At 45.2% G+C, this 18,754-nt stretch overlaps 3 protein-coding genes across 9 annotated transcripts; 2 read left to right on the forward strand and 1 right to left on the reverse strand.

Moving 5' to 3' along the window:
• The first annotated feature begins 2 nt into the window (after positions 1 to 2).
• On the forward strand, positions 3 to 6,493 carry DPAGT1 (dolichyl-phosphate N-acetylglucosaminephosphotransferase 1). Of its 2 annotated transcripts, XM_003211380.5 has the most exons (9): positions 9 to 1,705; positions 1,781 to 1,901; positions 1,986 to 2,199; positions 2,758 to 2,904; positions 3,034 to 3,118; positions 3,378 to 3,566; positions 4,175 to 4,262; positions 4,612 to 4,767; positions 5,930 to 6,493. In XM_003211380.5, the coding sequence occupies exons 1-9, from the start codon at positions 1,047 to 1,049 to the stop codon at positions 5,993 to 5,995; spliced, it is 1,725 nt and encodes a 574-aa protein (XP_003211428.3). In that variant the 5' UTR covers positions 9 to 1,046; the 3' UTR covers positions 5,996 to 6,493. The 2 variants fall into 2 exon arrangements, with proteins under 2 accessions (XP_085065433.1, XP_003211428.3); XM_085209307.1 differs by lacking the exons at positions 4,175 to 4,262; positions 5,930 to 6,493 and having other exon boundaries at positions 3 to 1,705; positions 4,612 to 4,670.
• A 134-nt stretch (positions 6,494 to 6,627) lies between these two features.
• Positions 6,628 to 8,059, forward strand: H2AX (H2A.X variant histone). Its single transcript, XM_010723545.4, has one exon. It carries the CDS (start codon positions 7,247 to 7,249, stop codon positions 7,676 to 7,678), a length of 432 nt encoding a protein of 143 aa, XP_010721847.1. The 5' UTR covers positions 6,628 to 7,246; the 3' UTR covers positions 7,679 to 8,059.
• Positions 8,060 to 8,675: 616 nt separating this feature from the next.
• HMBS (hydroxymethylbilane synthase) lies at positions 8,676 to 18,752 on the reverse strand. Of its 6 annotated transcripts, XM_085209310.1 has the most exons (15): positions 18,590 to 18,675; positions 18,464 to 18,517; positions 17,975 to 18,067; positions 16,696 to 16,768; positions 16,125 to 16,174; positions 15,949 to 16,004; positions 14,841 to 14,918; positions 14,461 to 14,538; positions 13,331 to 13,406; positions 12,556 to 12,669; positions 12,043 to 12,081; positions 10,722 to 10,841; positions 10,437 to 10,490; positions 9,883 to 9,969; positions 8,676 to 8,990 (listed from the first exon to the last, which is right to left on the reverse strand). In XM_085209310.1, exons 4-15 carry the CDS (start codon positions 16,733 to 16,735, stop codon positions 8,817 to 8,819), a joined length of 966 nt encoding a protein of 321 aa, XP_085065436.1. In that variant the 5' UTR covers positions 16,736 to 16,768; positions 17,975 to 18,067; positions 18,464 to 18,517; positions 18,590 to 18,675; the 3' UTR covers positions 8,676 to 8,816. The 6 variants fall into 6 exon arrangements, with proteins under 6 accessions (XP_085065436.1, XP_010721848.1, XP_019478461.1 ...); XM_010723546.4 differs by lacking the exon at positions 17,975 to 18,067 and having other exon boundaries at positions 18,590 to 18,752; XM_019622916.3 differs by lacking the exons at positions 17,975 to 18,067; positions 18,464 to 18,517 and having other exon boundaries at positions 18,590 to 18,752.
• Positions 18,753 to 18,754: the final 2 nt, after the last annotated feature.

Consider the following 18,754-nt stretch of genomic DNA (forward strand, 5'->3'; position numbering starts at 1 on the left):
CGGTATCGGAGCCCCGCCTTCCCCGCGGCCTGGCGGGCGGCCCTGGCGGTACGTGTCTACCTCGCTGTTCTCCGCTTTCCTTTCCGGTGCCCGCGTGCAAGGTTTTCTCTCGAGTCTGCGGGTCCAACCTTTCTGTCCGGACAACCTCGTCGCTGGCTGCCACGAACTTCTACTGGCGGCCTAAAAGAGCAAGGCGGAGACGGGCTGTTGGATGAGCTCTTTGATGGCTTTCCCCTTTCTTATTGAAAACACCTTTCTTGACCCTTCTTCACTTGTGCTGATGCATGCGCACCTGGACCGCAGCTCATCACCCAGCTGGAGCTCGTTTGCTTGCCTGCCCTGGGTCACCTTCTTCGAGGAGAGCCGGCAACAAAAGCTGTGCCCCCATTGTTTCACACGTGCCACAGTGGCATTTCTACAGCTGCAGGAGGCTCTGTGGCCTACCACTCCCTCGTGCACACTGCGGTTTCTTCCCTCACAGAACTGAATGCCTGTCTTAGAATTTAAGGCTCAGCTATACCTCACTAACTTTCACAGAAGTTCAACAGACCATAGACCAGAAAAAGTCTATTGATACAGCAGCAGCTTTCTAAGCAGCCTACAAAAAGCCACCAGAAACCATCTGAGGTCACCACATCCCACACAAACACAGAGCCAAGGGAAGTGTGTCCTGCTATTATGTCTTTCACCTCGACTATGTTTTCCTCCTCTGCTCAGAGACTTGCATCCAAATGCAATGCCCGTGGTCAAACCCATGTTTGTCCTGCATTCAACCTGGATCACTCACACGAGGACTACACACCTGGTAACGGTTTTCTGACTCAAGACAACCAAAGCTAACGTGGATTTATTTATTTATTTACTTATTTATTCTCCCCAACATTTGTTTTTCCTCCCCCGCGGGGCCACTCCGTTGCTCATTCTCACAGAGGAAAGCAGTGCCGGGTTCAGGGGCGCTTCCTGGGGAAAACCGATTAACGGCCCCCACTAGGTGTGCCAGCGGCCCCCTGCCCCCCACCGTACCCACCGCGAGCTCCCACCGCCTGATGGTCACTTCCGGTGCCACCCCCAGTCCCGAAGGTTCTTTTCAACGCCGCCGCCCGCCAGGGCCGCACACCGAGTCCCCGTGCATAGTCTCCAGGAGACGGCCGTGCTCAGGAGCCTTGCCGCTGTCGGCAGTTGCTGTTCACAGAGCAACGAAGCACATTAAAACGTCGGGGCTCGGCAGGGAAGCCCTCGGTACTGGAGCAGCCGCTCGAAACGCCAAAGCCACTAGGGCGCTTGTGACGGACTACCAGACGGCGCGCGCAGCACTATCGGGGCTCACCCGCCTACCGCAGGGTGTGGGAAGGGAGGAAGGAGAAAGTGATGTATGCGACGGCGGAACAGAGATAGCGCCGGCCCATTGCCAGGACCAAAGATGGCGCTCCCCTCACGGGCTGAGCGGAAAAGGCGCGCGCGTATCCGGTGCCTCCTACTCTAGCGCCCAGCCAGCAAGGTGCGCCGAGAGACGCTCCGTGCCCCTGTCAGGGCCAGCGTCCGCCGCGGCCATGGCGGCCTGGCCCGCCGCGCCCCTCCTCATCAATCTCGGGGGTTCACTGCTGGGTTTCGTGGCCACCCTCACGTTAATCCCGGCCTTCAAAGACCACTTCTTGGCAGCGCGCCTTGTCGGCGAGGATCTCAACAAGGCCTTCCGGCGGCCCATGTGAGTAGCGGTGCCCGCCGGGCCGGCCCCGGCCCGCAACGTCCCAGCTGACCGCTGGCCTCCCCTTCCTTTCAGCCCCGAGGCACAGGGTATGATCAGCGGGGCCGTGTTCCTCATCATCCTCTTCTGCTTCATCCCTGTGCCCTTCCTGCGGTGCTTCATAGAGGAGCAGTGCACGGCCTTTCCTCACGACGAGGTAGGGCTTCCTTGTGCCTGGAGTGCAGCAGGCATTAGCAGGGAATGACTATTGGTGACTGGAGCCCTGTTCTCTGTCCTGCAGTTTGTGGAGCTTATTGGCTCACTCCTTGCCATCTGCTGCATGATTTTCCTGGGCTTTGCAGACGATGTTTTGAACCTACGCTGGCGTCACAAACTCCTTCTCCCTACCATGGCATCCCTCCCACTGCTTATGGTGTACTTCACCAACTTTGGGAACACAACCATTGTGGTGCCTAAGCCTTTCCGGGTGTTACTAGGCATGCACTTGGACTTGGGTAAGCGCTGACTTGCTGATGGTCATTAGCAATGAATTAAGGGGCACATCTCAAACTTTAACACATAGCAGGTGTCAATCCCTATGCTGTAGAGAGAACCTGTAGAAGATTTGCTAAGTATTCAGTGAGAGGGAACATCACCAACTAAATATCGTGCTGGCGAGAATACCCATCCAAATATCCATCAAGAGGTCCAGCATATATGGTTAACTATGCATAGATAAGTAGTGTACCTTTTTCCACGTTTCTGGCAGCATGAGAGTGCCAAAGGTACTTGGCCCTTAGATACCAATACCAGCATCACCAAATCACAGAAACAAAACACAGCAGTTTGCTGCTGTGTTGCATGTTTGCTGCAGTCACTGTGCTGTACGCGTATACGAGTGGTAACATTTACAGGAAAAAGAACTGTTTGTTAGTAAACTACTGATTTGAGAATGTACTGAGACAGTATATAATGAATTGTCCTACAAAACAGGAAACTAGGATTTCAGTAAATTGGTTCACAGCCTGTTTCAAATATGAATGCTAAAGTATTTGCCTTGTTCTGACTTGCAGGTATTCTCTACTATGCGTACATGGGCATGCTAGCAGTGTTTTGTACTAATGCCATCAACATTCTCGCTGGAATCAATGGGATTGAAGCAGGGCAGTCTCTGGTGATTGCTGGTTCCATTATCACATTCAACCTCATAGAGTTGAATGGTAAGGTAATGCATGGGAGTGCAAAAAGCAAAGGGAAATAGAAACTTCAATTTCAGTAGTCAGTGTAGTTAAAAATAACCTAGTCCTGTCTTACCAGAACCTCATTTTTTTTTTTTTTTTTTCCTGTAGGGGATTATCAGGATGATCACATTTTCTCTCTCTACTTTATGATTCCATTTTTTTTTACAACGCTGGGGCTGTTTTACCACAACTGGTAAGAGGATGGGCATTCAGCATTTCTTTGGAAGCATATTCTTTTTCTCTTTGCAAACAAAAACATCTATCAACGAGTAAGCAATATACTGGAGTATAGACGGGCTTCTTGCTAGAACTAAGAACGCAAAGCAGTAATCCACTGGTATCTTTTATGCACCAACCTTGCCATTAGGGAATGCCTTCAGGTGGTTATGAAGTCATTAGATTGGCAACACTGATTATTACAGACCTTTTCTCCTTTGCCTTGTGGATTGCAGGTATCCATCCCAAGTGTTTGTTGGGGACACCTTCTGTTACTTTGCTGGCATGACCTTTGCTGTGGTGGGGATCCTGGGCCACTTCAGCAAAACAATGCTCCTTTTTTTCATCCCACAAGTGCTTAACTTCCTCTACTCATTGCCTCAACTCTTCCACATTATTCCTTGTCCCCGCCACCGACTGCCAAGGTAATGTACCTGAGTGACCTATAACGGTACCAGTTTATGCCCTTTGTTTCCACTACCAGCTGAGAAACAATAACATACGTTGGTAGGTGCTCTTTTTAATACCTATCAAAGTAGGTTGGATAGTTGGTCAGTCATGCTATTTATGGCTGAGTCAATCAGCACAAGTTTCTCAAAGAAATTTACTAGGAAAGACTACTCTTTAACACTCATACTCTTTAGAGTATGATTATTCTCAGCTACAAGACTGAGATAAATGGATACAGGCTGTTCTTACTGCTGTTGCACTGGGATTTGTTAAGATCTTACTGTAGCAAGCATTCTGCAGCACTATGTATTGTCACTGATTGTAATCATGTCTACATATATTCAGTTCTTCTAACCTTGCAGCTTTATGCATGTGTTAAGGTTGAAGCAGGAAGAATATTTTATTGATTGCTCAAATCTGAGAGACCAAGGTATGAGCAGCTGCTGCTATACAGTATCAGAATATTTATGCTTTTTTCCACCAATATACTTCTTTCTCAGCACCTCGGCTTGAGATATAAATCTTATGTAGGGATCACTGTCTCCTTGCTCTGTCCAGACTAAGACTTCAACATTCCTTTTAGGCTCAATCCCACAACAGGGAAGTTGGAGATGAGCTACTCCAAATTCAAAACTAAGAGCCTCTCAACCCTGGGAACATACATTCTGAAGGTAATAGCAGGAAAAGATTCAAAAAACAGTCATGTTTTGAGGCAGGAATCAAACACATGAGCAGCAGGATGGGAGGGAAGGCAGAACTTCTGGGCTCAGTGGTTATTTCTTGGCTCAAATCGAGAAGAACACATTCTACTTAGCTCAGTCACTGTCTCTTGCAGTCAGTGCATTAACTACATTAATAATTGCTCTTTTAAAAAAAAAACACCAGACACAGCAGTTGTCCCAAGACCATCCTGTCTCTTTAGTAAGAGCACAAGCTAAACTACTGGGATACAGCAAAATGGATCTAGCAGGAAGCACCAAACATACTTGATGAAATAGCATGCAATATTTTTTTCCCCAGGTAGTAAAGATCTTGCACATAGTAGATGTAAGGAGTGGAATGGATGAAGATGGTGAATACTCCGAGTGCAATAATATGACGCTAATTAACTTTGTTATAAAGCTGATCGGACCCATCCACGAACGAAATCTCACTCTCCTGTTGCTACTCATTCAGGTCAGACAAATCTTCCTGCTAGCAGAGAAATGTATTCTGTGATAGAAGCAGATCCAGACTTGTCTCAAGAATATCAAGGGGAAAAGGGGCATGGAAAGCATCACACTTTATGCAAGATGCATTAAAGTTGTGCAACTTGAGAATCTGAGCTTTACACAGCTTCAGGAAGAAGCTGTTCTTCCTCTCCATCCCCAGCATCATTCACTAAGAGCTATTAAATTTCAAGTCCCTAGACTAGCTTTAGAAGTTCCTCAGAGCATGAGTTGCTGGATGCTAGAAGAACAGTAGGAAAAACAGCACTATGTTCTTGCCTTGTCACTCTCACCCAATACAGCCTTTTATCACAGTTCTGTTTTTCAATCATACCAAATAACACTAGTACGAGTGTTATCTCCAGCTGGTGCCCTTACATAAATGTGGCATGCAACTCAGTCGTAGCTGGAGTCTGAGCATGGAGTGGGAACATTTTGAAGCAACTTAGAATCCAAGGAGAATATGCCTTGCAGATACTGCCGCTACTTCTATCAATGCATGAGCTCTCTTACTTGTTACAGTAGACATTCTGTTTCAGAAAAGACATTGCTTAATTGAGTACAATTCCTTCTTCAATGTCAGCTCAAAGGTAAGAGTTTCTCCTCAGGAAAGAGAAAACACTTAAATTCGTATTCCAGCAGAAGACTTTCAACAAAGAGAACAAGGCTTAGGCTAAATACATCTGGGCATACAGCTTGATCTTGAGTGAGGTCATGGTAGAGAAGTCTTTGCTATGAAAGGATGCCAAACTGTAGCTTGACAAGTTATTTTCCATTACAGGCCGTAGAGTTTACATTATAATTTGGGTGTCTTAAGAAGTGCTTTTGCCATCTTTTTATCTGATGGGCTTGTTCTCACAAGATAAACTTGCATAAACAAGCACAAAAATCCCTCACAGAGAGGTACAATTTTGATTGAATGACCAAGAACTTTGGCTTAATTTATGCTTTTCATTTCTTCTACACCTAAATTTTTTTACTTTAAGTTCTATATAGTGAACAGACTGTGTTTTAAAGCACATCACATCTCTATGGAAAAGAAGAACCAGCTAGCCAGTGAATTGTCTGATGTTGTAAGGTTTCAGCTTCAGGTTGGTTGCTGTTTGTTTTTTGTCTGTTTTTAAACTTAGGTCCTGGGCAGCATGATTGCATTTTCAATCCGGTACCAGCTAGTGCGCTTATTTTATGATGTCTGACTGAACTGCCAGGAGCTGCACCTTCCAGTGAACTTAATTCAATTGGTGACCAAAAAAATTCAATCTTATTCTGGTCCTCTGAGAACTCCAAGCCACCTTTGAGAATGCAAGAAACTACTCCAAGCCAGCCTAGAATCACAATTCTCTTTTTGTGGATAGAGCTCTTCCGTCTAATTCTGCTGACAGAAGACAGTCAACGCTACTTGGACATCCTTGCTACTGAAAATACCTTTCAGATGGGAAATAAGCAACACAAATCTTTACACAGAGTATTTAAGGAAAGCAGGAGAAATGAAATTGAAATTTAAGAAACTTGTCGCTGTTCCTTGAGAGAAGAAATAAGAACTACAATTTCTGTGAGACTGTACAGCAGGACAGGTGAACCAGAATGCCCTCTTGGCTAATTCAGGTTTATCCATGGATGTAGAATAATACGTTATAAATCATACCCACAACTCAGAGCATTCTGAGAATAAAATAACATGAGATACCCTTTCATCTTCAGCTCTCTGTCTTGAGAACATTGACGTGCACTGAAGCAAGGTTGCATAGTACAGTGCCCTCCTGCCCTGCTCGATGCCAGTAATTTCTGCAGCAGATTCCCTGAGCTTTTTTTTCCCTGAGTGCCTTTAGCATTTGTGTTCTTCACAGATTGAACACCTGGCTAGCAGAGTACAGATCACAGCATCCTTTTGTACAAAGCATCAATAAGAACCACTTAGATTTGCGGGTTACAATTAATTTTTCTTCGTCCGAATTCTTATTTATATAGTATTATCTGGCACCATAGTTCACCATAGAATTGCCACCTGACAGCGTAACTCCAGCCAGCCATTCGAGGTGCCGCTGTTGAGCCCAGCCACGCCCCCCGCCAGCACACTACCAAGCTCCGCCGGCGAGTCGGACCCCGGGGCCCGGCCGACGCCGCACCGCCCCCATCTTACCGTACCCGGCTGCGAGCGCCAACGGCTACGGCGTGGTACGAATTTGGCGCCTTGTCTTCTGATTGGCCCGTCGGCGTCACCAATAGATAGGAGGTAAGCGCGAAGGAGTGGGGGTGGGCGCAAAGGCGGCCAGTCAGCGAGGAGGTTCAAGCGGCAGAGCCCCAATAGCGAGGCGCCATGGTGCTATCCAATGAGCGGCGCCCTACTGTGCGGGAGGTTATAAAGAGACGGGTGGACGCGTCCTCCCTTCGTCCCGCCGCAGAGCTCCTGAGGTTTCGGCGTGGTGCTCGGTCCGCTGCGAGACGCCATGTCTGGCCGAGGCAAGAGTGGCGGTAAGGCCCGAGCGAAGGCCAAGTCTCGTTCTTCCCGGGCCGGGCTGCAGTTCCCCGTCGGGCGCGTTCACCGGCTGCTGCGGCGCGGACATTACGCGGAGCGGGTGGGCGCTGGCGCACCCGTTTATCTGGCGGCCGTGCTGGAGTACCTGACGGCCGAGATTCTGGAGCTGGCGGGCAACGCGGCCCGCGACAACAAGAAGACGCGCATCATCCCCCGCCACCTGCAGCTGGCGGTGCGCAACGACGAGGAGCTCAACAAGCTGCTGGGCGGTGTCACCATCGCGCAGGGCGGTGTCCTGCCCAACATCCAGGCCGTGCTGCTGCCCAAGAAGACTGGTGGCAGCGCCGCGAGTCCGGCCAAGGCCGGCAAGAAGGGCGGCGGGCAGCAGTCGCAGGAGTACTAGGCCGGGATCTTTCCCTTCCTCACCCCTCCCTCCCCCCCCCTCCCCCCCAAGCACCACACAAAGGCCCTTTTCAGGGCCACTCCATTGCTCACTGGGAGAGCTGCGATCCGCAGGAGGGGAGAGGCGGGGGCTGCGTCCATATCCCGGCCCAGGGCGGTGCAGCTCCACGCCCGGAGGCCAACTACGAGGAGCAAGCGCTAGGCCGCGCTGCGGAGCAGGCAGGAAGCACCGGCAGCCGGCATGGCTGCTCGAATTCAGTCACAAACTGTAAATAGGTGACGTTCTCTGAAAAGACTCTTGGGTGCTTATAACGTGACTGTTTCTCTGCTGTTAAATTCAGCAGATGTTGCACAGAAAATAAACAATGCTTCATCTCCAAAACTGGAACACTATAATAGGTTATTTTGATGTTTCCTTAAGGCACTGCAACATGATAGCGCAACACAGCAGCTCAGCCGTGAACTACAGGGAGATAGCTCACAGCCTAGACAGAAAGGCAAATTTCTTACTCTACAGCTCAAAGGTTACCAATTATTGTATATCATTGCCTATCCTCATACTACATCCACTTGGGATAAGTTAGCTAACCAACTACCTAGCAGTTCACTATGAACAAGCAGCAAAGGTGTATTTAATAACGTAATGCAACTCTGTAGTCAAAACTTATGAATATAGCATCTGTGGTAAATTCACCATGAGGAATGCATTGGGAACCTAATGCAAGTCTCCTTCAGCATTTCTGAAAATAACAGGCCCTAATAATTCGCAACTTCCCAAGTTTAGTGACTACAGAAAACACTTCTGTATTGTCAGCACAGTGCAGTACTTCAGTACCACCACTGTTTGGTCTGACTATAATCTGTATTTGATGCTTTGTTACTAAACGCGATAGTAGTAATTGTTCTCCTACCTCTGTCCTAACAACAAAATTTTTTAAACAAGTTTCAGAAAGATTTTGTAACTTAGGTAAACTTTGATAAGCATAACTCCAAGTTAGTTAGGTATTTCAAGTATTTTATGCCCAAATATCAGACAAGGCTGGTGCAAATGTTAAAAACAAAAACCTTCCAACAGCTGATAGAGTAGCTGTGAAGACTGGAGCAAGAGTTGTAACAATCTTGCTGATCTCACTAGAGGCTTAGCAGGCATCATTCAGCTGTCTTGCCACACGAAGGATGTGCTTAGCTCCCTTGCTCAGAAGTAAACTAGCTAGTTCAATACCAAGGTTCTCTGCAGCTTCCTGGGCCTGACCAGAGACGTTCTTGGCTGTGATGCCAACATGCTGCACATCATCATTTGGTCCATCTTCATTCTGCAAGAATAATCACATCAACGTAAGGCTGTGGGAAGGAGTGGGCAATAAAATAATCTGTGTGTGAAAACCGGATATCACAGAATTGAGAGAATCATAGGGACTATAAGGGACTTCTGGAGATTAACCAGTCTAACTCTCCTGAAAGCAGATTCCCTAGAGCAGATTGAACAGGAAACCATCCAGGCAGGTTTCAAATATCTCCAGCAAAGGAGACTTCCCCCCCACCTCTCTGGGCAACCTGTTTGTCACTCTCCAAGTAAAGAAGTTTTTCCTTGTGTCTGTATGAAACTTCTGGTATACTAGTTTGTGCCCACTGTCCCTAGACCTTCCACTGTGCGCCACCAAAAAAAAAAAAAAAAAAAGCCTGGCCTCATCTTTCATCCTTTAGGTATTAAAAAAAAAAACATTGCTAAAATCCCTCCCAGCCTTTCCTCTCCAAGCTAAATAGCCCCAGGTCTCCAAGTTGTTCCTCATAATGGAAATGTTCTAGGCCTCTATCATCTTCGCAGCACTCCACTGGACTTGCTCCAGCAATTCACTGTCTTTTCTGAGTTGAGAAGCCCAGAACTAGACTCCTCCAGAGTAGCCCCTGCAGTGCAGAGGGTATGAGAACCTCACCTGCTCTGCTGGCCATGCTCTTTGTAACACACCAAGATACCACTGGCCTTCCTTGGCCACAAGGGCACACTGCTGTCTCAGTGAAAAATATTCAGCTAGAATCTGTGGTCTGAATAGCCTTTAGAACTGTATGCTGTGGAGTCGCCCATAACAATTAGCAGAACAACAAGGGAAAAAAAAACCTGAAACTGAAGAACCTTCTGATCTCAAAAGGTCTGGTTTTATCATTCAGATACAGGTTTGAATTTTGAGTCCACCGTGGTTTACATACCCGTTGTGGATAATTAACGCTGGCTTGCATTGTTTCCTTCAGGCTATCAGATCCATCCAAACTGTAGACTGCACCTGTCAAATACAACTTTCAAAGACAGAAATGGTTACTACCACAAAACCAACCTAGACAGCAACACTTTTGAAGTCTTATCAGACTGCCAGTCTGATACAACAGTAATGTAAATAATCCTTGTTAGGGAAGATGGATCTTCCCAAGAAAGAAACTGAATACTTTCTAGCTTTCTACCTACTTAATTCACAATCTGTTGTATATATGCACTGATTTTTCAAAATCAAAAGGCAGACTCTGAGATCCCAGGGCGACACTTTGGAAAGTGAGGGTGAAAAGAAATCTAATTATCACAATAAGGGTGTTTTCTAGGACTCAGCTTTCTGTAACCAGAACTGCTTTCTCATACTCCTGATTTGGACAATAACCCTATCTGCCCTACTCAGCTGTGAAGACATCTGCTGAACTGAACCTCAGAGAACATGCACACACTGGAACTGTTTTTCATAAATAATCCCAGATACATACAAAATATTCCTCACCTGGCCATCTTTCAGCATGGTGTTAACTGCAACAGGGACACTACAGCCACCCTCCTGAAAACAGAATGATGTTGCTATTGAGTTTCCTCCTGGTGCATTCAAAGCAGAGGTTTCTAAAAAGTATATGCTGCACACAGTTCCGCCTATTGCTGTTCAGGCACTTCCCAGTTCACAAGTTCTCCCTACTGAGCAAGTGTAACTGTCTTCCCACACCACGTCATCCATTTAACTGCAGCAGAGCAGTATTTGTTGCTGCAAGCAGAAGGGCAAGGATAACACACGTACCAAATGTTTCATGAAAGCCCTCTCAGCAATGCAGCATAATACAGTTTCTCCATCATGCAGGACAGATACCATATTCAGCGTTTCTTGGTCTTTGGCACGAACCTCCACCGCTAAAGCCCCCTGTTAGACAACAATAATAACACAACTCCTCAGCTTAAGTGTCCATGTGCACTCAGCATTGGTCATGAAACACAACTCAAAAGTTTGGGTGCATTTCACTCAGGGAGCAGTATTTAAGTACAGAGATTTACAGAAATTATTCTAGAAACAATCAACTGGTTGCAAGACGTCTTGAAGCAACTGCTGTAAAGGGAAGCTCACAACTTACTTAGACAAGTACTGAAGATCATATAGTCAGCTAACATCTTTTCCTTAGCTCAACTTCAGACCACATCCCTCTTCTGACTACATATATGCAAACACCTGCTCTGCTGTCACAACAGCATAGGAAAGTTGGATAAACGTAAGTTCCGCAACCTTGTCTGAAGATAACAGCAATCACAAACCAATTCTTTCCCAAATGGAAAACAAGAAAAAAAGCACTGTACATGACAAAGACATGATTTAAAAAAAACAAAACAAAAAAAACCCACACTATTTCTGGCTCATTTTTCACTGTCATCTGGGTGACTACCTTCAGTACTGTCATGGGATAACATTAAAGCTGTCACTGTTCACTGTTTCCAACCTGTAAGTAACAGCAACAGCTGTTCATCAACCAGGAATTCATCCGGACTGGGAAATAATTGCATTACATTACAATAAAGATTGCACTACAAAATGCACAGCCAGTTCAGGTTTCACAAATTTGATACCAACTATGCAACACCGTCTAAGTTCAGCCACGTGACCAGCACGGGCTGGAACAATTTGCCTAGAAACAAGAATGCTAACAACACGCCCCAAGGCAGATGTTTCAGCTCCACACAGCCAGTCAGGACACTGTGTGTAAGGGAGTGCCACAGCACCGATACTGCAGTGGCTTTGTACAGCACAGCACAAGACTAGCCCTGCGTGATACTTGCAGAGTTGTCCCAGGGTAGCTGCACCACTGCAGCTGCACCACATTACCTTACCATTTACTATTTCCGTGGCTGACAGAAATCAAACCCCACTACACAGACTCACGGAGCTGACTTAAAACTCTTCACACACACTGAACATAAGCAGACAAAGAGGCTGCAACAGAGATCACTGTAATTCTTCTTTGGCAATAAATACATCAGAAGTATTTGGTTGCCACAGTTAACCACCTGACACATCACACTGCTGCTGGCTTTCCATATGCAGTCAGGCTTAAAGTAGAAAAATTGTAACATACCTGTCCCACAGCATACAGACAATCTTCAGGGCTCAGGAGCTGGAAGCAAGTAAAAACAAAGTTAAGTCATGTTGCACTTTTTAGAATATACAAAGCAAGAACTGAACTCCATGCGTACTTCTAACACCACATTTGTGCCAAAGGGAAATATCACCTCCCCCTTCCCATACCTCAGCGTTTCCATCCCAAAAGTAGGATAAGGTACTATGCCTCACCTTGACAGTAATATTTTATTCATTAGTTAATCAGAAAAAAATCTTAGACATGCACCGTTTTGCTGCGAGGTTACCATATTACAAACTGTTTCTGCAACACAAAAACTATCGTATTTTGTAATTGTATACAAAAAGAAACAAGCAAAATTAAACCCTTCCTCAAGCAAATAAGATCAAGCTAACGTGGCAATGGATTCAGGAGACTGCATATGCATCTTTGATGGGACAATCAGAAGGTCTGAAAATCAAGCAGGCAATGGCCTAGAAGAGAATGGGATTTTTTTACTTTGACACTCACCTGACCAATGCGATTCTCCCAGCCCATTCTCTTCAATCCAGCAGCAGCTAGGATTATAGCACTGAAGTCTTCCTTCTCATCTAGCTTCTTCAAGCGGGTGTTTAAATTTCCTCTCTGTACAAGTGGTTAAGCATGTAAAGAAACAGTATGCGGACAGTTGTACAATCACTTAGAATTCACTCGACTGTTTAAAGCCTTCAAATAAGAATCAGAGCATCACTCTGAAAGAAGTGCTAAATATGGACAATTGTTTCTTTGAATAGAATTCTGCCGATTAATATTTCGTAACAATCCAAGCATGCACTCTTAAAAGATACAAATGATGCACTTAAATGGCATGTATCTGAACATCAAATAATTCTGCAGATCAATGAACTAGGTTACTGGGACTGAGGGATTAATGTGTTTTACCAGCACTTCAACGGCACACATCTAAACTAGCAGCCCAAAACACATTAAAGGTATCATGGACTGATCAGCATTTGGCTGTCACTGTGACAAACTTAAGATAGACCTCCACTAAGCAGCCTTCAGAACATTGCTACATATGAAATGCACCAGCGTTTTGAATCTCAGCTAGATTAAAGCTAGGCCCTTTCATGAGAAAACAGCAGGACAAATTGCACTACAGAATAGGTTACAGTAGGCAGCCTTTGAGGAAGTTTTTCCTGCAGATCAGGTAGTGCATATCACCCTTGATTCTAGACTTTGTGTCAACTTACATAATCCTTTCTGCAACTTTACCCAGATTCAACATTTTGCCATGAAAGGATACAATATCCCTGAATTCAAGCTGAGGGAACTTCTTTTTGAGCTGGGCCGCTCGCCGAAGTGAACTAGTTCCAATAACACTGTTTGGAAAAATTAAATCAATGAAATTCAGTATACAACAGTACTTAGCTCCACCTGAATACACACCAGAAGTTTCAAGGAAGATTTCCACTCCCCCATCCCCACTAGGATAGAAACAAAGTTCCAAGAACCCACCAGTGATTTATGCCTCCTTGGAAGAAGTGAAAGCACTTGGTAAGGTTTAACATAAGATCTCACTGAAACCACTGCCAGAGAGCAAATTAGAGGGAATGCTTCTGGACTACAGCTGCTATTAATGGACAAACTTGATTTTAAAAGAGTACACCTTCCCGTCACAACTTCCTTGGTGGCAATGTGACCAAAAAAAATTGTTACAAAAAGCAGGCTTAGTTGCTCCAAATTGAGACATAAACAGTCAGGCATCACAAAACATGGGAAATTCTTCAATTACAAAAATGCAAAGGGAGCAGAACCTTCAAAAACAAGTCGTGTAACTGGACAGCATAGAAAGCTGCCCATCTGGGCAGTAACCGCTTATTTTCTAGAGCTACCTGTTCACTGTTCCTTATAACCTGGAACCTAACACAGATTTCCATGCTAATTAGAAGAAGTGCAAGTTCACATTCCTATCACAGCTAGTTTGTAATGCTCCTAGTAGGACCACAGAAAATGCGTGGCCAAAAAAGCAACAGAGAAATCTGAATTGGCTGAGAGAGAACAAGAGAACAGACATGCAAGCTAGAATGCTGTTCTGGACACACTGTCTACACTGTATGCATCCTCCTGTAACGAGCACTACACAAAGGACCTCATATTCACTCTGGAGGCTGAAGCAAGGAAGGGTCTCACTTGAGAAAATACTGCATCTCAAAGGTGGCTAAAGACATACAAAGTCACTTTACAACATTCTCATTAGCATAGCTCTTTTCAGCAAATAGGTTCACTGTAATGTACATTGAAAGCTAACTGAAGGCAGTGCAAAAACCACTGCAGGATAAGGGAAGAAGCTCACTGATTTCCCAGTGACAAATATGAACAAACTCCTCCTTTCTATTTTTTACACTTTACTGACTTCTCCTTCTCCCTACTCACCTCTTTTCAGGAAGAAGACTGAGAGTTTTCCCACAGTTTTTGGGGTGAAAGACAACAGCATCAAGTGGGTTCTCTCTTCTGTTAAAAAAAAAAAAAAGACAAGAGAAGAATGGCAGACATCATTTAACAGAAGGACATTAAGATTAACAATTCTGGCATCGCTCCCCAGAGGAACCATCCTCTACCTCCAAAAGGCTTCTCCTTTTTAACAGCAAGGATTTCCAACAAAGCTGCTGGCTACAGAACACTAGTTCTCCCACTGTTTCAGAGAATAATCAGAGGTCAAACAACGAAGAAGATCTAAGCTATCATTTTCTACCATTATCCACACTGCAAAATGTTAAGTCCCTCAGACAGTCAGGCTTTGTGCACATACTTACTTGCAAATAGCACCAATGGTAAAGCCAGGAGGAAGAGAAGTTGGCAGGTCCTTCAAGGAGTGAACTACCAGATCAACTCTATGAATTAGAGAGCAGTAATCACAACACTGAACATGTGTTGGGTCATGTAGTGCCAGAGACCCAAAGTTAACAACAGAAAAGTGTAGATCCAATTCTTGGGATTGGTTTAGAAAAGAGAAAGAACGCTCAGAACTCTTTAGCCAGAATTACTATTAGACTTACATGAGCAATTCTGAAGAGCCAGTTCGCTTTTCTCTGCCTTTTCTAATCTGGAAAACTGACATAATGCCTTCCTCCCAGTAGCAGTACAAGATACATTACAACCAGACTGAATTGGTGTAAGACAGTAGAAATATTGACACAGAGACTCACTGAACCAGTATGCAACCAGTATGTTGACTGGTATCATGGTTCAATGTGAAAATAATAGCTAGCAAAGCAAATGCCATCTACTTCACTACAAGGGCAGTGACTTGTAAATGACTGAGCCTCCAGTATTTTTTCCACTGACTTTACTGGAAAATGCATTATCAAATGTGTACACTAGAGAAAATCTTTGCTTTTAAACTTACTTTAGTCAAGCCATAAGCACCACAACAGCTCTACACAGGATATTTAAGAAAAAACACCAACCCTATATATCTGACTTTTCTGTAGGAAGAAATTACTCCAGAAAGCAGCACAACTTGCTCATCTACAATTCACTGGAATATTTAGCATGTAGCACACTAACAAGCAGTAAGTATGTTATGCCGTATGCTAACACGGAATACTGAAATACAGTAACAGAGTAATAAAATAAAGAACATGTTTGCAAGCATGAATTATATTACACACACTCTGATGCACAAGTAACATAAAAATCAGAGAAGAAAAAAAATACTCAGGCAGACTAAGAGTCAGAACACCATTACTCCAAAAACATGGCCTAAGTCCAGGATTAAAAAAAAAAAAAAAAAAAAAGCATGTTGTATCAGAATTTCTTCCTTAATCAGAAAGAACAGAAGGAAACCAGATCACACTTACAGCATATAAAAAATAAATAATAAAAAAAAATGCCAGACAAGTAATAAAACTGAGCTCTTACTCATTTCTTTCAAGTGCATTTTCCAGCTCTTTGGTAAAGAGGCTCTTCTCCCCAATCTACATGTAAATGAAGAAACATGAATCACAGAAGAAAATCCGCAAATATACCATCAAACACGTTTACTTTTTTGAGTACTATATTTTTTAATTAATTCCCACCTGCAATAAATCCTTTACCTTAGACAGCGCTGTATCTAAAATCTTGTCTCCAGTTGTAGACATGGCAACTGCTCAGAGAACACAAAGCCACAGGCATCAGAGTACATTGACTGGTGGTATCTACTTAACAGGCAAGAAGCAATGCACACTACCGCACTGCAAACACAGACTCGAGACAGATTCAAGAGCAGCTCAATTCTAAGAATATGTTTTAAGTGAAATAGACACTTCTTTCATGACTCAAAAACACAAAAGGAGAAAAAGGACACGTTTTAGGAACAGCCAACTCTAAAGACATTGCCCAGTTTCTCAAATGGAGCAATATAGCATCATCTGCATGAGAGATACAGGCCCCAGTCAACAGAAGCTTGTGTAATCAATCTTTCTCCATTGCAAAATACCGGCAGCAGTTGCTCAGCTATGCAACCTAATCGAATTCAGACTGCTCTCTTAGATAACATGGGGCCAACTCTCCTGCTCTTGACAATACCCTAATCACACATCTTGCACACAAAGATAACCACCTGGCTCCTGTTGCCACCCTACATCAGAGCAGCAACTGGAGGGGAAAAAACAAAACACCACTTACCAATCTCAAAGCAGAGGTCAGGGTAAAACTCACGGAGCATCTCAACCACACTGTCAGTCTGAATCCGGGCCAGCTGCAATGAAGCCAAAAACAAAGCACTACGCAAAAAGCATATGAGCTACACAGTAGCTAGATAGAACTTTGTCATTCTTTGATAGTCGTGCATGCATGACCACTACATTCTCAATTGTAAGCATTAGAGAGAAGCAGCTCCAAATACAATAGCTCATGTATACAAATCCTTCGAGCCTGTAACATGACCAGAACATTTCACAGAACTTTTTAAAATCTAAGCAACAGAATAACCTCTCCCCATATCCAGCACTGTTGTGATCCAAGCAATAACAAGTCAAAACAAAAACAATGTATTGAGTTAGGAAGAACAATTGAAGCAAAAATGTGCTAGGATTCACACACACTGCTTCCAGCTGCCCTAAGATCACTAGCTGTCCCCAGGCAGAAGTTCCATTTCTCAGAGGGCAACCTTATACGTACACAGCGTTTACCTAACTAACCTTAAGGCATTTCACTTCTATGGAACGCCACTGCTGAAAGATAGGTGTTTATTTGTAACCAAACAGAAAGGCCTATCATTCACTGAAGAAAGAAAGTCATATCACAGAAAGTAACTCCTGCTTTTTCTAAAACCATGAATTTTGTCGATGTTGTATGTTGTTTTTTTTGTTTTGTTTTGTTTGTTTGTTTGTTTTTGGAGCCAGTATGATTTTGCTTTGCCTGTAGAAGTCCTACAGATACTGGCAAATATGAATTATTTAGCCTTGATAGGGTCAAAATGCTATTCAGAAATTCTACAGACAAAAAAGGACCAGCTAAGGTCTGCAAGCATCAGATCTTGCAGTAAAGATCTTAAGGCAGTAAAGAAAAAAAATAAGGCGGAGGCAAGCAAAATAAAAACAGCAGAAGAATCAAGCAAGCACCTCCATCTACAGTGTTTTAGCTTCTTTCCTGGTAATGAGCTACATAGCCTGGGGCAATTAACTTTGTTCTCAATACTCTAGTTTCCCTACATATAAAATGAGCATAGCTTGTGGCTTCCCATTGCAACCTCAGGTTAGAAAAAGTAGTAGCATGTATGAGCCTATAATCTGTACCCTGACGCCCACATGTAATGCTTTCTCTCTCTCTTTTAAGTACTGAATCTTCCTTAGACCTCGCTACCAGAACGAACAAGTTTATCGCAGAACAAAGGCCTGAAGAACGGTTATCTTCTGCGAGTCAGCCCCTTCCTTGCTGCAACAGGATGGCAAGAGATACCCACTGTATCTCCGGACACGTTCTTCCCCTGGCCTTTGGGAGGGCTGGAGTGTTTGGGGCGGGTCCCTCCTCACCTCTCCGTAACAGCTGCGCCAGCCTTACAATTCAATAAACAGACAGATAGCCGTTATCGTAGAAGTTGCCACGTTAACTCTGCAAATCTCACGAAAGGAGCTCTACTGAGAGCAAACAGCCCCGCCGAGAAAAGCGTTTCCAAGTTTTTTCTCGCGCTCTCGACAAACGACCCAGAACTGCTGAGCCCTCACAGCCGCCGCTCCCGAGCTCCGATGGAGCTCTGCTCTTCCCTGCAGACCTCGGGCAGGAGAGCAGCAACACCTCTTGAGTCAGGCCGAGTCCCTCTCGGTAAAGTAAGCTCTCGCTTGCTTTTCGAGCGGGAAAGCTGCTGGGACCCGGAGAAACGAAAGCATCCGCGGTCCAGAGAGGATCCAGGGCTACCTCGGGCTCCCCGCACCCCCAACTCGCCACCGCCTACCTGGCTCCGGCGGGTACCCACGCGGATCGCCCTGTTGCCAATACCGTTCTCGCCCTGCAGCAACGATGCGTTGTTAGCGGCCCCGCAGCTGGCCGCGCGCCCTCCCCCCGCCGGGCCCCGACTCACCGCAGCCGGGCGCACCTCCGCCATGGCGCCGCTCCGCCTTCAGCTCTTCCCGGGACGCCCCATGGCCCGGCCCCGCCCCCTCCGACGCGTCACGTCCGTCGGGGCCGTCCGTGCGGCGGAGCCCCGGCCCCTGCCGTTCCCCGCGCTGAACTTCGCACGCTCCGG

Source organism: Meleagris gallopavo, chromosome 26, assembly GCF_905368555.1.
Source record: "Meleagris gallopavo chromosome 26, MGAL_WU_HG_1.1, whole genome shotgun sequence".
NCBI classification, from domain to species: Eukaryota; Metazoa; Chordata; class Aves; order Galliformes; family Phasianidae; genus Meleagris; species Meleagris gallopavo.

What these genes read in the sequence shown, in the direction of transcription:
- HMBS (XM_010723546.4), bottom strand. Translation starts at nt 18,613, where the DNA reads ATGGCGGAGGTGCGCCCGGCTGCG. An exon ending in AATGCACTTGAAAGAAATGA is followed by an intron (nt 14,919 to 15,948) that starts GTAAGAGCTCAG and finishes TCTAATTCATAG; the next exon opens with AGTTGATCTGGTAGTTCACT. An exon ending in CCATGCTGAAAGATGGCCAG is followed by an intron (nt 9,970 to 10,436) that starts GTGAGGAATATT and finishes TGTCTTTGAAAG; the next exon opens with TTGTATTTGACAGGTGCAGT.
- DPAGT1 (XM_003211380.5), top strand. Translation starts at nt 1,047, where the DNA reads ATGGTCACTTCCGGTGCCACCCCCAGTCCCGAAGGTTCTTTTCAACGC. An exon ending in AAGGCCTTCCGGCGGCCCAT is followed by an intron (nt 1,706 to 1,780) that starts GTGAGTAGCGGT and finishes CCTTCCTTTCAG; the next exon opens with CCCCGAGGCACAGGGTATGA. An exon ending in CCCCGCCACCGACTGCCAAG is followed by an intron (nt 3,567 to 4,174) that starts GTAATGTACCTG and finishes CATTCCTTTTAG; the next exon opens with GCTCAATCCCACAACAGGGA.
- H2AX (XM_010723545.4), top strand. Translation starts at nt 7,247, where the DNA reads ATGTCTGGCCGAGGCAAGAGTGGCGGTAAGGCCCGAGCGAAGGCCAAG.